General features: G+C 38.4%; 1 protein-coding gene across 3 annotated transcripts in view; it reads right to left on the bottom strand.

Annotated features, from left to right (window-relative positions):
• LOC137258242 (1-phosphatidylinositol 4,5-bisphosphate phosphodiesterase gamma-1-like) overlaps positions 1 to 17,939 on the bottom strand; it is an 84,330-nt gene extending 66,391 nt beyond the window's left edge. For all 3 annotated transcript variants that reach the window (XM_067795841.1, XM_067795840.1, XM_067795839.1), the window contains exons 1-5: positions 17,622 to 17,939; positions 8,483 to 8,632; positions 1,993 to 2,086; positions 1,013 to 1,093; positions 446 to 530 (exon numbers count right to left, since the gene is read on the bottom strand). In XM_067795841.1, coding sequence (XP_067651942.1) covers positions 446 to 530; positions 1,013 to 1,093; positions 1,993 to 2,086; positions 8,483 to 8,632; positions 17,622 to 17,802 — 591 coding nt within the window. In that variant the 5' untranslated portion in view covers positions 17,803 to 17,939. The remainder of the gene's footprint in view (positions 1 to 445; positions 531 to 1,012; positions 1,094 to 1,992; positions 2,087 to 8,482; positions 8,633 to 17,621) is intronic.
• Positions 17,940 to 18,388: the final 449 nt, after the last annotated feature.

Here is an 18,388-nt window from a genome sequence, read left to right as displayed (position 1 = left end):
CCACTTCCGGCTTGGGGGCTGACGCACCACATAATGAAGCATTTCGTAGATAATAAATATCAGTCTCTGTTTAAACAGGTCCTGAGCCGATTATTTCCCATATTCCTGAGTGTGACGTTTCGTAAATAAAAAAAATCAACTGCTTCTGATTGTCGTTACTGGAATAGACAGGATCTGAGTTCGCGTTTACTGGACGCTTACATTGCCAATGAACCTACTCCATCCAGTCATGTCACTTTATGTGTTATATTTTCTATATTTTGGACAGCAGTATCTGTAACGATGACTTCGTGTTACAGATCACACGAAATACTTTACTCATATCTTGAATCTGACGTCTTGAATGACGTATGGTCATATTCAAATAACGAATCGTTTGGCACATGTGTGTTAACAGTGATCAATACAGGATTAAGTAAACATGAGAGTTATCGACCCACAGTACCTTGAGCAGACGTTTGGCTTCCTTATGTTTCAGCTTATAGTTCATCTTGCACAGCCACGACTTGAGTTCGCGTAAACTGTTGATGCTGGAAGCAACAAGTACCGTTACAGATACGACGTCTTTGATTTGGCATTCTAGCAACTGGGTAACAAATACCATTACAGATATGACTTCTGTGATTGGCATTCTAAAAGTTGGGTCCGTGAAGAGTGAGGAATATTTTATCTATATCAACATCTGTGTCGAAACGTCTCCTATGCAGAATAAGAAGTTCTATATCCATATAATAATTGTTCTCATTTTCCTTACAGATATGATTGACACAATTTCTGGAAATACTGCAAAAGGAAATCTAACATATTTTTATAAGTTCCAAGCTTTCAGTCGGTGAAGCTTAAATATGAAAATGACAAATTAGCAAAACCGGCATACTTTTGTCAATTTACAAACTCTCTCTATCAATCTATTCACTTATTTATGTTCATACTATTTCATGTTATGCTTAATATTACCGTTTCAGTTTTCAGTGGACAGTGATGTAAATTGATTGTTTAACCATTTACTTACAATAACTGTTTCGCAAACCGGTCCGTTCCATATGCGTTAGCTTCGTTTTTCTGAATCTTGTAAAATTCTTTCCACAGCCATCTAAACAAAATATGTCAGCAATAATAATTATAAAGAGAAATCATCATCATCATCATCATCATCATCATCATCATCATCATCACACCCGAACAGACACACGGAAAAAAACACACGTGAGTGCAGATATAATTAGGAACAGACGCCCAGGTACACCACTACCATCAGCACCACCACCATCATAATCATCATCGCCGTCGCCACCATCACCACCACAATCATCATAATCATCATCGCCGTCGCCACCATCACCACCACAATCATCATAATCATCATCATCATCACCTCAGGACCGAACAAACTAGTAACGGAGGGTATGAGCAAACATTCACGCAATCCTGAGTGACTGAACACTCTATCATTCGGCTTACCATCAGATAAAATACTCCCACGGGTGTCTCAGTACGTTATTCTCCGTGAGCGACTTTCTTCGTTAGATATGGTTCATAGGCCAACAAGGTTATGACTCAAATAGACAGATTTCCTATAAGTAGGCTCGTTCACGCCTTCATTTTAAATCATAATGGGGAAAGTCTTAAGAGTGAACGAGGTTGTTTTCTACTTCTACTGTTTATCTCAGACTATGAAACACTAAAATTGGAAACAATAGAAAACAACATTCTGAGACACATACACCAGTAGACAAATGTCAACCCATACAACACTTTGAACACAAACCCCACGCCCATACGTACACACACACACACACGCGCGCACACACACACACGTACAAACTCACCTAAACAGACACACGCGAACACACACGTGAGTGCAGATATAATCAGGAACAGACGCACAAGACTGTGACATGAACATTTCTGTAGAAGTATTCTTTCACTTACTCAACCCACTCACCCACCCACGGACTCAGTCACTCCAATACACAAGCATGATTGAGTTACCTTTCCTTCTGTATTTGGTATGACGAGACCATGGCTTCCCTGGTGAGTTGAGTAATTCCTTCCTTTAAAGCTTGGTAGTCATTGGGATCCACGGCTAAACATTCAGGGACATACACAAGGCTTAATTGAATAAAATGCATTCACAGACCAAATAATGGCGTGTCTGATTTGACTGACTTTCAAGTTAACTGTTCATATCTTGGCGCATAACGAAGATCGAGTTTGGATATCGTATTCATTTAGGTTTAACTTATGTAGCGGTCATGAGACTTTCGAGTTCCGTGTTGGGATTCGAACCACAGACCTTCTGATCCGAGTCGGACGCCTTGCCCACATGACCAAAGAGGTTAACCCCGTCCGTAAGCTGACAAGATAAGGATATCACATTTTGGATGACTCCACGCCCTGCTACACTTACGACAGGTAGTTCACGATAACAATGCACATTTATTCCCTTAAAATGGTGTGGAAAAATGTGTACTTATACTTCCAAGACACAGGTGGAGTATCTAGAACTACACGAAAAGATATAAGGCATCCTAGGGTCACATGGAAAAAGCGAGATCGGTATGAATTGTGTGAAAATGTGTGAAGTCAATGCAAAATGTTCTTTGAGTACAGTGGAAGCTGTCCAAACCGGCCCTCTTTAGGACTGAGGAAATAATCCGCTTTACATATTGTGCCAGCTGATGATAAATGCACAGGCCACGGAAGGGACTTGGATGTCAGGCCGGTGTTGACAACTTGCTGGATTAGACATATGCTAGTTTTTGACAGCTTCCCCTGTATAAGACTGGATACGAAGACATTTCAATGACATAAGGAATTTTGAAACTTTAGTACTGGAAGCCTATCAGTACACCACCCAATACAAAGACCTTACATTGACACATGGAAAGCATGAGACTATGTGCGTTTAGTACTAGACAGTCCGTAAATGCATGAGTAGATATTAAGGCATTGAAGGGACATATTGAAAGCGTGATACTGGATTATATCATAGTACTGTAGCGTATATAAATATATGAATATACTAAGACATTAAAGGGACATATTGAAAGCATGATACTGTGTTATACGGTACTATGGGGTATATAAATATATGAATATACTTAGAGTGAGTGAGTGAGTTTGGTTTTACGCTGCTTTTAGCAATATTTCAGCGCTATCACGGCGGGGGGCACCAGAAAATGGACCTCACACATTGTACCCATGTGGGGAATCGAAACCGGGTCTTCGGCGTGACGAGCGAACGCTTTAACCACTAGGCTACCCCACCGCCCCTGAATATACTAAGACATTGAAAGCGTTATACTGTGTTATACGGTACTATGGGGTATATAATTATATAAATATATAAATATACTAAGGCATTGACGGGACATATTGAAAGTGTGATACTGTGTTATACGGTACTATGGGGTATATAAATATATGAATATACTAAGACATTAAAGGGACATATTGAAAGTGTGATACTGTGTTATACGGTACTATGGGGTATATAAATATAAGAATATACTAAGACATTGAAAGCATGATACTGTGTTATACGGTACTATGGGGTATATAAATATATAAATATACTAAGGCATTGACGGGACATACTGAAAGCGTGATACTGTGTTATACGGTACTATGGGGTATATAAATATATGAATATACTAAGACATCGAAGGGGCATATTCATGTTGAAAGTATTATATCGTGTTTCGCGGTACTACATGGTACTATATCTTTTATTGTGAGGTATATTGAGAGTGTGAGGGTTTGTTAAATTATTACTAATAAATCCAGAAATTGGAAGTTCTTTTAAAAAGACAAACAAAAAAAACCAATACAAACATGTTTTTTGTCAGGCTGACTTTCCACGCGCTACATAAAAACAAATCGCACAGATTTGTCATTATCCTTCTGCACATGTTACCGACATTCTTTCGTATCATAGAGTGGGATGGTATAGGGTAGAACTGGATCAAACTGTTTTAAAACATGTACATTTCTACTAATTTGAACAGATGTTCTTGTAAATACAGATACATGTTGGTAATTTCATGCAGGTATTCAAGGATGGACTCAACGAATTCAAAGACCTGTACATAAGCTTTGAGATATCAATTTTACTTTTTCAGATGTGTTAAAAGTCAACTAATGCCCTGTAGAATAATAGTGTTCATGCCTGTCGTAAGGTACTGAAGATAAATACAGTCCATTGTGTCGTATAAACACTTCTCCACTCGTATATGATCGATTCTAACAACAAGCTAGCTATGGGTACAAGATGTCCAAAATAGAATTGCTTGCACCTTGCAATTGTACTTCGTTTCACCAATGTAAAGTCGACGTATTTATTTCACATTAAAAGCCGCTGCCATCATTAATCTCTAAAAGTGGCAGGTTGGGTGATCGGTGAAGTTCAAGTATCTACAAACAAATCTTTGAGGGGCTTTAAGAAGTGGAAAGCATAAGGAAAGCCAGATTTATGGATGTCAACACCTGAAGAAGGAGCAAGATGAAGGAGCAAGCATACGCTCCGAAACGTTGTGTTGTCCACAACAAAGAAGTTGTCATCCATAAATATGCCTTTTCCTACCTCCAAATACCAACATCATACCTTGTATATCCTGTGATTAGATGGATTGTATGTTACCTAACATTCACATTTACTGTTGTTCTGCATCCATAAATATGACTTTTCCTACCTCCAAATACCAACATCATACCTTGTATATCCTGTGATTAGATGGATTGTATGTTGCCTAACATTCACATTTACTGTTGTTCTGCATCCATAAATATGACTTTTCCTACCTCCAAATACCAACATCATACCTTGTATATCCTGTGATTAGATGGATTGTATGTTACCTAACATTCATATTTACTGTTGTTCTGCATGCATAATATGTTAATCACTAAAGAAACTCTGAAGCCATATAATGGATTCTTTACTTTACGAAAATAGAACCATTATTGTACCTTTGTTTGGTGTAAGTGAGGTTGAAAATGCATCCATAACTGAAACGTACTTGTAGGTAATCACATAATCCCTTGTATTTCATAAATGTTTGTATATGTCAAACTAAATCCTAGATGATTTATCAAACCATTGAGCACTTTTCAACATTACGAATTTGTTTCACAAAACATCAGTTCATGTGTAAACAGTACCTTTAAACAGTATGGAATATTTTGCAAAATGTAATCTAAAACAGTCGCCAGAAGGAAGTGGCTATATTTACACTAAAGAGTCTAAATTATGTTTGATGAGAAGTACAGAAATTGAACGGAATTCATTACATCTGTAGTTAATTTGCCAAATGTTTCAACTGACATTTGTATTCAAAGAAAGCACATCACAAACGTTCAAAACGCTTGAATTATTACCACATACCATTATGTACAGATAAACATGTCACTAAGACCATCAATACATTATACGTCTTACTTAACCATAACTGTGTTTGAATTACCCATATTTTGTAATGACAATGGCTATTAAATAGATATTTACACAAGGTTTCAGCTAGTAAAACGAGTTATGTACAAATAAGACATAACTTTGACAAATCCAATAACTAAACCCATGCACCTAACTTCTCCTATGCTCGCAAGTGGATCAGTGACATTCCTGAACAAGACATACAACACGCTGACTGATGTTGCCTACAAATGAGGGATGTTATCAACGAATACACGTTACCTAGGAGTCTACCGTTTATCGCGTGATATCATGCAAACATCCAGCACGTTTACTTTTGCCACTAGGATCACCTCGTTGTCTGAATTTCAACCAAAAATAATTCATTATATATAATAAAGTCTAAACCACTAGCTGCAGTGCATCCCTGTACGCTCAGTTATGTAGCCATTTTAAATTCTAAGGAACTATTAATAGGCAATAATGCATACCTGGTCAGTTTTAGAATCTGCAATACTTGTACGAGGAGATGTCAATAAGTTTTGAGCCTTGAGCATTTTTCATACCCAGGTGTCACAGCCTATGGTACGACATGGAACCTTGGGGTATAGCTGATGTGATATATAAGTTTTGGTATCCTACTCTCAGAAGTTATTGAACAGCTCACATTGACAGAAAGAGACCCCTCTCACGGCAGTGAAAATGAATAAAATTGAGTATAGAGCAGTAATTCAGTTTTTAGTTCTTGAAGGAAACTCGACGAAAAACATTGAAGAAAGGCTTTCAGCAGTTTATGGGAAGTCTGCCCCTTCACTTGCTACCATTAAACGATGGGTAAATGAATTTAAGCATGGTAGAGAGAGTCTTGAAGATGACCCCCGTCCAGGTCGCCCAACAACAAGCACTAGTCAGGATAACATTGACAGAGTGCATAGACTTGTGCTGGAAAATCGTCCAATCACACTCCACGAGTTAGAGGAGACCAAATGCATTTCACACGGATCCATCGAGACAATTCTTCATGAACATTTCGTCATGTCTAAGGTGTGCGCAAGATGGGTGCCAAGAATGCTTACAGATGAATCGAAGCAAACAAGGGTCACCATAAGCAACTCCATGCTAACCAGTTACAACAAGAATCCAGAGATATTCACTCTAGGCTAGTAACCTGTAATGAAACCTGGATCCACCACTATGATCCTGAGAACAAACAAGAATCCATGGAATGGAAACATGTCACTTCTCCCAGGACCAGAAAGTTCAAAGCCTCCAGATCAGTGCAGAAGGTAATGGCGACAGACTTCTGGGATAGCAAAGGCGTCATCCACATAGATTACTTACCAAAAGGAAGAACAATGAATGGGGAATATTACGCTAACTTGTTGAGGCAAGTGCGACAGTCAATCAAGGAGAAGCGCCGGGGCAAGATCAGACGTGGTATTCTTCTACATCAAGACAATGCTCCAGTACACAACTCTCGCGTTGCAGCCGGTGCTGTCCTGGAATGCGGGTACGAAATCTTGCCGCATCCCCCCTACTCTGCAAACCTGGCACCAAGTGATTACCACTTGTTCCCAAATCTCAAGAAACACATGCGTGTTCGTAGATTTCAGGATGATAATGAGCATAATGCTGCTACTGAGGCTTGGTTTGAGGACCAAAATGGCGCCTTCTACAGAGATGGCATCAGCGACTGGCAGAAAAGATGGAAGAAGTGTCTTGACTCACAAGGGGACTATGTTGAAAAATAAATGTGGTTCATACCAATATTTTGTGTTTTTCTATGCAAGGCTCAAAACTTATTAACATCCCCTCGTATGAATTATGCTACAGTAGCGTACTGTATTCTCTATTTCATTTTGTTAACAACGAACACGTTACCTACAAGCACCGTGAGCTACAACCGGGGCAATCCCTGCAGGACACCATGTCGTACCAGTCTGAACCCTCATGTCAATTCCACTTGCAGTATGATGCCTTATCTCAACAATGATAAGGCTTAAAACCTCACTAAAATTAAAGTTGGTTAGCCGTAACAGGTGTCGTATGCATCTTATGTTATTGCGACATGGGTTTACTGTTATACATTCTCACACAAAATGTATAATACACTAACTATCACCAAGATGTTGTCTGGTCTCATCAATGACGACTCCTAAATGGAACACATGGTACGTGTTGGCATTCAACCAATCTTTTTGAATGTGATCAGTGGTTGGTACTTGTGGGTAACATTTGGGGAGTTAAAGTTGACAAAATACAGATTATTTTGTATGATATCTTCGTAAAACAGCACACAAAATGTTCAGATGTGGCGCTCGTATATCGTATGACCCTTTAGGATATCATTTACTAATGTGTTCATCTGTGGAAACAGCAATATACTTAATGGTATATGTATGTGTCGTGATCTTTTTTACCAAATAAAACTAGGATTTTCTAGATTTTTCAGAGTATTACTTGTAAGAAACATTATGTAACGCCATTCCATTTGAGTACTTTACATGTTATTGCTGAAAAAGAAACACAAAGCTTAACTTCACTTGCTTTTACATAAATTGACAGTATTTGTAGGAAACGCAAATAAATACCACTTGAAAACAAATTACGAAATAAGCCCTAAACAAAATCATTTCAGGGGATATATTCATGAAATATTTGACAACCTGATTACTAAAGTCATGTTCGTCCAGTTTGACTAGTATTTATCGTTCAACATGTTTCGATAAAACATTTAATGAAGAAAAAAGGCATGTTTATGTCTCCCACAAGTCTACCTTTCAAAGAAAAATAGTCGTGTTATATATGGCCCGAATCGTCTCACTTGTTTCGATGTGATGGGCACGGAAATAAATGACAATAGTAATGCTATGTTATGGGCCCAAACATGCTGTATACGCTTTTCGTTGTAATGGACCATATATTCCTCTTAGTCATTTCATCAATTACGTGATAACAGTGTTGGAACCTACACTGAAACGTCGCCGTCACTGCAATGAATTAGTGCATTCATATATTTCCACCCGTCTTCACGGCTTTAACTTCTAAATGCATCTTTACGTTACTTACCCACTATAGACAGGCAGGAGAGATTGAACTCCAGACCGTGGAAGATGCCCAGGGCCATATTAGGGTCACATTTAGCTGCTTCATCTGGCCAGCGTTCGAAGTCCGGTGTGTTGAGGCCTGGCCGTACTTCCTTTACAAATGGTAGGTATACTGGAACGCATAGGGTAGTACTTGAATGAAAGTATAAACCGAATTGGGATTATTCAAAATGAAATAATATGGTTACAAACTAAACGGCTGCTACTCTCATGGGAGCAAGGGAAAGAGCGAGAAAGAGGTAGTGAGACAGCAGTATGACAACAGTCTGTAAATTATCAGGCATGGACCAGACAAATCAGTGATCAACATCATGAGTATTGATCTACGCAATTGGGGTATGAATATTTCCTATGCTTGTTGGTCTTCAGTACGTATTGTCCCTGCTAATAACTGTCTATTACTGTTTGAAGATATGCAACAAGAAGCTTCGGGGTTAGGCGTCTTTCATAATCAGACCTGTGTATTCGACTGTGGATCATAGTCGATAACATTAACGTTTCAAATATACAAGCTATAGGTTAACGATGGAGCTTCGAGCCTTGAGCCTTGAGCCTCGAGCCTCGAGCCTCGATAAACGATGACACCATATCAACATCTGCCCTACGACTCGCCAAACAATCCATACAATTGCCTGTCACGACCAGCATTGGACTATTTGAGTGGTGGTGGGGTTGCCAAGTGGTTATAGCGTTCGCCCATCAGATAAAAGACCCGGGTTGATTCCTCACATGGCTACAATGTGTTGGGCCCATATCTGGTGTCCCCCGCCGTGATATTGCTAGCATTTTGCTTAAAGCGGTGTAAAATTATACTCACTCACTGGACAAATTGAAGATAAATGGTCACCTTCATGGTTAAGCACGACTTTGTGTAGACTCATTGACCTTTAAAAATATTTTGAAACGTCACAAAATGAATCAACGCGAGATCCCTTGAAAGCATCTACGAATGCCATGTAGAATAGTTATTTCTGGAGACAAAATATTGTGGGTGCTATGGTATTAGTGTAAAACAAAATAGTATGGATGTCAACTTCTGAGCTTGTCGTTGACCCTTTGTCATCTGACAATAATATCAGAAAATGAAGAATTTGAGACCTATAATACAGTGGAAGCTGACTAAACCGACGCTCTTGGGACTGAAGAAATAATCCGGTTTAGACAATGTGCTGGATTGTACAGCTAATGATAAATGTACAAGCCATGATTTTGTGCCAGTGATGACAACTTGCCGGATTGGACATATACCGGTTTGGACAGCTTCCACTGTATTTTGTCTTATACTTATTACCAACTATCATATGAGTCTCAAGAACATAATCATAGATAGTGAAATTATATTTAATGTCTTTTTACATCCTTAGTTACACTGCATACATACACTGCATTAAATCAAAGAAGTATGTGCAGAGTTCCTTATGATAGTGGGTACGAATCTCCTGGTTACATTTAAAGGTTTGTCAGCACCACGCTACAGAGTGTGGATTTCATAAACATCAGTGCGGCTCCTTTCAACATTTCAAGGTTCAACATAATCGATATTCAAAAATCGTTCAGAATTTCCACCATAATGGTTACAATCTCGTAGAACAATACAGTACTTATTTAACACGGAAATAATCAACAACCTGTTTGAATCTTATTTCGTTACAAGAAATACGTTGTTCTGTTAAGTTCCAGGGTCCGACTACCACAATGCGATTGTAAATTTCTATTTCAACATTCATGTACTCTCCTAAGGTATTGTTAAAAAGGGTCAAGGTCATGATTTTCATCGTTTCAGCATTTGCGTATCCATCCTAAAGGGCTCGAAAGCAAGTACAAACTGTATTAATCATAATTCACATCATTCTTTCTCTGGGTACAACTGCTGTGCCTTCGCGTGTGTTCCAATATCTTGCAAACGATGTGTATAGGTCGCCTGCAGGGTTACTGCTCACCTCCATGCGTGTTCATAAATCTTGCTGATTTCTAGTTTGTCACGACTGAGACACGTCCTGTGCTGTGACAGGGTTTAATTCAGAAATACAAATGTGTATTGCATATGAACATGCACAGACTTGCGCAGTTTTTTCCTTTAAAAGAAAAATGAGAACTCGAGTGGATGATAACGTAAGCCCGGGCCTTTGGCCTGTATGATTTGCGTCATAATACACATGGGGGAACCGGGTTTCGAATAGGGTAAAATACATTGAACTCATTATCGTTTAGAAAATATATGGAATGTCAATTTGCACAGACACCTCGTAGATGAGCTAATATGCCCAAGGAGCAATGAGTAACGTCATTTCGTAACGTCCATCCAGCCATCCACGTGCACACGCAAACAAACGCACGCACATCCAGACCCGTACACATCTCCTCGTGTTACTAAACTGACAACGCTTTTCGTAACACCTATCCTCACCATAATAGATAACCACAACACTGCTCTACTCATTTGCATCCTTATTCCTCTTCCTAATCAGGAAGGAATTCTAATCGTCATGCTCATCCCGATCAGCTAAAAGAACATTATTGCTTATCTCATGAAGTGGATCCTGGTGTCCATACGCACACATACACACACGCACGCACACACATTCAGAGAGAGAGAGAGAGAGACATACATACATACATACATACATACATACATACATACATACTTGCATGCATGCATGCATGCATACATACATACATACATACATACATACATACATACATACATACATACATACATACATACATACATACATACATACATACATACATACATACATACATACATACATACATACATACATACATACATACATACATACATACATACATACATACCAAGACCTCGAAAACATTCATACAGAACCATTCTCCCGTCTTCAGTAACGAGAATGACACACCCAGCTGACTCTTAATTTACCAAAAGGAAACATCAATATTGCAACGTAGGCGTAATTTAGCACCTAACAGGTTGTATCAAGTTCACAGACAAAGTTTCCCAGAAAAAAATACACCCCGCCAGTAAACCAACACTGGCGCCCGTATACACCTGTAGCACGCATAGCCCGAAACTGATATCCGACTTGATAGACTGTAGACTATACAGAAGCATTTCCACAACAATACCAAGTTATAAAGATCGTTCAAACGACTGTGAGCAAAGTTCCTATTCAATCGTAAAAGGGAACCAACCCTCCAACTTTGTTGTGGTCTGACACTGCCAGCAAGGTCACATTACCTGCCGTGAATAGATTTGTAGTTGAGTAAGAACCTAGGCTACCGTCTAGAAGGACAGCAGAAATATATTTTGAAACAATATATATACTCCATACCTATCACTGATTGCTTAAGGTGTTTGATTGTTCACCTGTATTCCATTTTCGTTTACTCAGCACATTACCATATACAAACTTTTTAAAAAGGTTCCTGTTTGCTACAGATATTTTAAAGATCATTTTTAAAAAGTGTGTTCGTGTTTCGGGCCTCTGGCGCCATGACATACTTCCAGATAAAGGTTACAGAGTGGTTACAGTGAGGGAGGAACAATGCCTTTATAGTTCAAGGATGTAGGGTGGTAATGTATGTCTGTCGTCGTGTGTTCACAGTGAAGAGGTGTGGGTCACCGTGACACGGTGATTTTAAAGGGATATATATTCTTAACTGTTAGTTCACTAAACCAATACATTGTATCCCTAATCGTATCCAGCGTAAGGCAGATGTAGCCTAGTCTATCCTGGTACAAGGAGTTATTTGTATCTTAGCTTATTTTGCCACCGGATTCACATTGGTGGTAACCGTACAGGTATATTAACGTTTGTGTCTTATTTTGACAACACATAAAACACGCGTTAGTATGATTCCCCTAAGGAGTAAACTCTAAGATTAATATGATTCAACATCTCACAACAGGCTCACACATATTTATCCCAGCAACAGTTATGTTGGCAAATGCCATTTTAATTTTGATAAGTTGCACGTGTTTTCTTCGCAGAGTTATTTAGATCCTAATAGAAAGTCAATTGATGGTAAAGAAAAGCTCATGTTTAATTTAAACACCATTGACATATTTGTACATTTAAATACACATTTGATAAGTTACAAATATTCCAATACGAACATGAACTCAGTATTATTATCCATATTACCATGGACTCACGCCGAAAATTGGCAGAACACAAGTTATTCTTATTTTTTAAAAATATGTATATTCAACACATCCACACGACCACCGACATACCTTAAGTTCATTTGTTAAATTTGTTAACGAAACAGAGTATGTACAGTAACAGCGATCAGACCACCAGATTATACCTAATATGCGAAGCGTATGGCTTGTAAATGACCTGAGTATCAATTCGTGAACGTCTCAAATGAATACCGCTCTTGTTATCTCATTCACCTACTTAACAATATATTGCACTTAACAGCTATGCATATATAGCTGACATATTATGTTAACACATACATTGTCATTATAATCAAGTCGAATGGGCGCGTGAAGTGTACGGATACCATTTAAAAGACCTTTACCGCAAATCTGTTTCATCTTTATTTACATCATGGAATAATTAATGCAGCAAGGCTGGTCGAGCTCCTCATAGGTTCAAGGAAGGGATGCCAAGACAGATCGACCAAACACCTTTCAGAGACATGTAACACTGCAGGTTTTTTCATACCCTACATTACCCAGAGTTTCAAGATGGTGATGTTCCTGACTGGAGCCAAATACCAGCCTTGAGATTTAAAAGTACCAAATCTAAGAACAATGTAGAATCGAACAGCTTGGTACTTGGAAGAACCTTAACCCCAGGTAGTTTCCTCCGTTTTTCCCCTCTCTCTTGTCACATTTCAGATGACGAAGAAATTGGCGTATGGAGTGCCAATGTCATAGGAAATGAACACGACGAGGAGAAACCGTTTTTCCAATGTGCATTCTCCCCTGGCAATACGTTCAAGGTCATTCATGTGAAGTGGGTGTGGAGGATCTGTGCTAAGTAGGTCCTGGATGACAGGATTCTTTTTTGTTTAAAAAGACAAAGATAAGCAAAGGACTCAAAAGATGGCCCTGAAATAAGCCTCTTTTTATAGAAATTGGTCATGATGTCACTCACACCGCACGTTGAGCTAATCAGCAATCTTGGGCTTGAGATCTTATCATAAAAAAGGAGCCAAAGATACAAGACTGAGGCATGGTGCTCCTCTCCATGTCATCGTAAAGATATGACCAGTGAAGGTTAAGCGTGGCAGACAGACAGCCATGAACACAACCCTTAAGCAATATTTGTAACAAAAGAAGCATTTGGCTTCACCACCCGTAAATAAGGCATGGACTGTTCGTGTTGTTTGATGCCTTGTGTGGCTTTCAAAAGGCCAGACAATCTATGAATTACATTATCTTTTAGGGCACCAGGTGAAATTAACGTAACGGCATGGAACAATAGGCAAGTGTAAAAAATCATCATAGTCTTGGCCAGTTTGCTGAGAAAGGAATTCCCTCGTCTAATCTGGTTCCGTCTAACTTCCATCTGACTTGCCTGGGAATATGAATGAAAATGCAGGAAGCACGTGTCTCAAAAAAATAATCTGCGGGAAAAAGAAAAAAGCAAACACGATCATTAAAACAACCGATTATGAGAAGCAAGCTGTCTGTTTTCACGTTGAAGTAAAAGCTCACAACAAGTTTTCTTGTATTTTGAGGAAGCAGTATTTACAAACACCAACAGTCGGTTCATTACCTGTAATATAACAACGTGTGTGTGTGTGTGTGTGTGTGTGTGTGTGTGTGTGTGTGTGTGCGAGAGAGAGAGAGAGAGAGAGAGAGAGAGAGAGAGAGAATAGGGTGATGAATAGGGTGTTGGAACACCTGGAAAAAGAACAGTTTAATCTGACCTGGAACCTTTTCTTAAGTACACCCATTTTATCAAATTACTGGCTAGATACCTCTAGCACAACCCGTTTTATTTTGTTGTTGTTTTGTTTTGTTTTTATAAACTTTTTTCAAAAACAAAAAAAAAACATAACAAAGCCACGTTCACACGAGGCATTAGGTGTTGCCACGGTTTAAATGATACAGGGATTTCGGGGTGCATTATGTAGCGAAAGCATGTTATTTTAAGACAACTAGCGAGATCTAAACTTATAATTGTAGGACAGACAAACAAAAGGCTTAGACCATGAGCATAGACCCTCGCTTTAGGTGTGACCGCCCGATCCCCACGTCGTCAACAAGTATCGATAATACAATCAGCATGTTCCACTCTGTCCGTGATTTATCAATCTATCTACGTCGAAACAGCAGCGTACATTCATTCATTCATTGGCACAAGGTTTAATACGAAAATAGTTAATTTACATTTTACACGTTTCTCCATTAACTACAATCACTTATTTGAACATGAACATATATAGTAATTTAGCAACATAAAAAGTGACAGCAAGTTTAGATAAGTCCGCGATATCTCCTGTGAAGTTAAACAATGCATTAAAAAAACATGAAACTGCTGAATCAGTACGGTCTTCCAAGTAATAATCTAAAAGTAATCTGTTACAACGTACAGGCAATGTATATATTATAACTGACAAATCACAAAGCGAAAACGCAAGGCAATGGTACGACTGCACCATGCCTGCATACAGTCCACGAGTTATGGAAGTCCTTAAGGTTAAATATCGATAACAGTAGAAAGAAAGAATCGAGTATTAGGTAACACAGAATGAGTGAGTCAGTCAATTTAGTTTTACGACGCACTCCACAATAGTCCAGTTATATGGCGGCGGTCTGTAAATAATCGTGTCTGAACCAGATAATCCACTGATCAACAGCATGAGCATCGATCTACGCATGTGGGATATGATGACATCTGTCAACATCTGTTTTGCTGAAGATAAATTATAACCCGGATCTTCACTGTTCGGGGACTATACAAGTCTCTTAATGGAGAGACAATGGGATGCATATTACCGTTTCGTGAACAGGATGGGGAAGAAAGATGAAGTGATGTGTCATTCATTAAACTGATCAGCAAACGAAAATAAATATACAATACAGTTGATGTTATCAGTTTTTAGTTTCAGCTGAAAATATCTCAAAGTATGATATTATTCAATTTCCTTGTTAAATGATGACTTCAGAAAATCTATAGGAAATTTGGAACACCAGAGAAAAACCTACTCCCTACACTAAACGGTTAGCTGAATAATATGTACTGAAAAGTAAAAGAAACACAATTTGCGAAAAAATTAATCTCTTTAACGTAAGCGTTCACGTTTCTATTTAAAACTTGACAAAAAGCCAGAGTTGCGTTTCTTTTGCTATTTATTATATATTCTTGTCCGTACACAAGTATATAGAAACTGCAAAGCGATACAGTAGCAATTGTTAATTATAGCTCGATCCATATACAGACAGTAAACTGTGTAATATTTGCACGTGGACAAAAGAATATGTTTAAAACTGTCATATTACAAAATAAACCGGTCTGCGTTAGGTTATCACTGAAGGAATATTTCTACAGGATTTCTTTTGTAATTTCAATTTTACATTTAATTATAACCTTTTATAAATTAAAAAGAAATTTCTTAAACCACATCTGTTGATGCATGCCTTATATATCTCTGTGAATAAATAGGTTTGCTTACATGCAGTCGCGACCTCTGAAGGTCACGGGGTAGAATAGGCCTTCAGCAACCCATGCTTGTCATAAAAGGCGACTATGCTTGTCGCAAGGGGCGACTAAAGGGATCGACTGGTCAGACTCGCTGACTTGGTTGAGTCATGTCATCGGTTCCCAATTGTGCAGGTCGATGTTCATCTTGTTGATCACTGGATTTTCTGGTCCAGACTCGATTATTTAGAGACCGGAGCCATATAGATGGAATACTGCTGAGTGCGGCCTAAAACTAAACTCACTCACTCATACAGTTGCATGTCCACCAGTTTTAACTCAAAAAAAAAATTTGCCAGATACTATATCAGCTGTAGACGACAAATTGACATGATCAAATTAACATAAAAAATATTTCAGTCATTGGTTTCATAAATTTAATAAAACCGATTTTGTTTTCTCTCGGTTTGTTTTTGTTAGAGGTCTAACCTGATGCTTTCATTTTCCTCAGTCGTTGTGTGAGGCCCGGATACAGGACCAGTTTATGTTCCTGGGTGACGGAATGCCTCTCAACTTTTAGCAAACTGAAATTATTTCATTTCAAATGAATCATCTCAAGGCAATCGAGATGTTTCATTTAACTGACTCAACTGAAAGGCTGTGTTGATTCTTTATGTATACATTTTTGTCACGAAATCCGTATGATATAACTATACATTTTTCTGTAAACGCTTGCACACATATCTTTACATTTTTACAGAGAGTTATTTATTTTGTTAAATTTGCTCAAGACATTTGATCACTTATTTTCACATATTAAACTGAAATATAAAGACTTAATGATATTTTTGCTTTCATTGTTAGAATTATACATAAAATTATATACATACAGATGTTCTGTGTCAAGTTAATATAAATACAAAGTATTTAGAAAGTATAATCTCAGAGTAAAATGAAACGCTTATTTATTTTTTAATTAAGTAAACATAAAATAATAGCTAGCTGACGACCATCTACAAATTGTCCAAGCTGAATCCAGTGATCGATATTATGTCCCTTAACCTCGAGGACATGAATCTACAAGTCTCAACAGCTTGTCCATTAATTTAACCGTGTCTTAGAAACATAATTATTGTATCTTTTCACGCAGAAGGCCCGAGGTTTTCAAATAAGGGTAGGCGTTAGGGAAACTTGTTTCAAGGGAACCTCAACCTCGCATACTCAAAATTTTACTGAACAAACAATGACACCGGATTACTCAATTGACCCGAACACAAGTGAACCAGGAAGTAGAACGAACGGGGTCGCTCCTTGTTCGTGTAACGAACAAAACCGCGGTTTATATCCTTCGTATGAAACTAAAACAACTAACCTCGATTACAGATATGATAATTAACACCACAAAAATTGTACAACACATATACCATGCAAGATAGTTAGACTTAAGCGCCCATGCCTACCTGGGAGCTGTCGGCATGAACTACTACGGTCACGCTTGAATGGTAAACATTAACATACCTCTATACTCTGGCTTGCCCCCCTCGTATAAAATACATATAACCTCCTTGGTTTCCAGAATGGCTCTTAAGGTGACATTCTCAGGCTTTTTCTTCGAGGAACAAAACACTGTCACAACAACTCCTCGCTCCAGTTTCCGTAAGTTTTTCTCCGATGTGTTTGTGTCATAGTATCCCTCCATTCTCTGGTTTATACCCTCCCGGGTATGTAGTCCTCAGACAAGTCACGGTGTCCCCCCTAGTCTCTGTTGTGGCTGCTCGCGGGGCTGGAGGTCTAGTAGGATGTGTATTATTTTTCGGTGCGTTCGCCGTGAATCTTATCTGAAGGTCAAGGACGTTGTAATGTGTTACACACACGGATATGAAATTGTAGACAGTCAGCATTTGATGTTGATAGACGGGCGGCGCTGCATAATGTGCTTAGTACTCGCCTTACGATCCGCTATTTGAAACAAAGGGAGAGAAAAAGTGTGTGTTACAGGGGTGGGTATTCATTAATTCATTCATTCATTCCGTTTCGTAAAATCCATGTGTTCGTCCTTTCGTTCGTTCATCCGTTAGTTCATTCGTTCATTCATTCCGTTTCGTATATTGGTATTGTTTATAAAATGTGTAAAGTATATTCGTCCATCCGTCCATTCATCCTTGTATTCATTCATTTATTCCGTTTAGTATATTGGTATTGTTTAATTTATAGATTTAATTCATTCATTCATTCATTCATTCATTATCTTGGTTTTATTGAATTTAGAAAGTTCATTCGTTCGT

The sequence above is a fragment of the Haliotis asinina genome, chromosome 12, assembly GCF_037392515.1.
Source record: "Haliotis asinina isolate JCU_RB_2024 chromosome 12, JCU_Hal_asi_v2, whole genome shotgun sequence".
Classification (NCBI taxonomy): domain Eukaryota; kingdom Metazoa; phylum Mollusca; class Gastropoda; order Lepetellida; family Haliotidae; genus Haliotis; species Haliotis asinina.
Note: the sequence above shows the minus strand (reverse complement) of the source record. Positions and strands in the feature narration are given on the sequence as shown.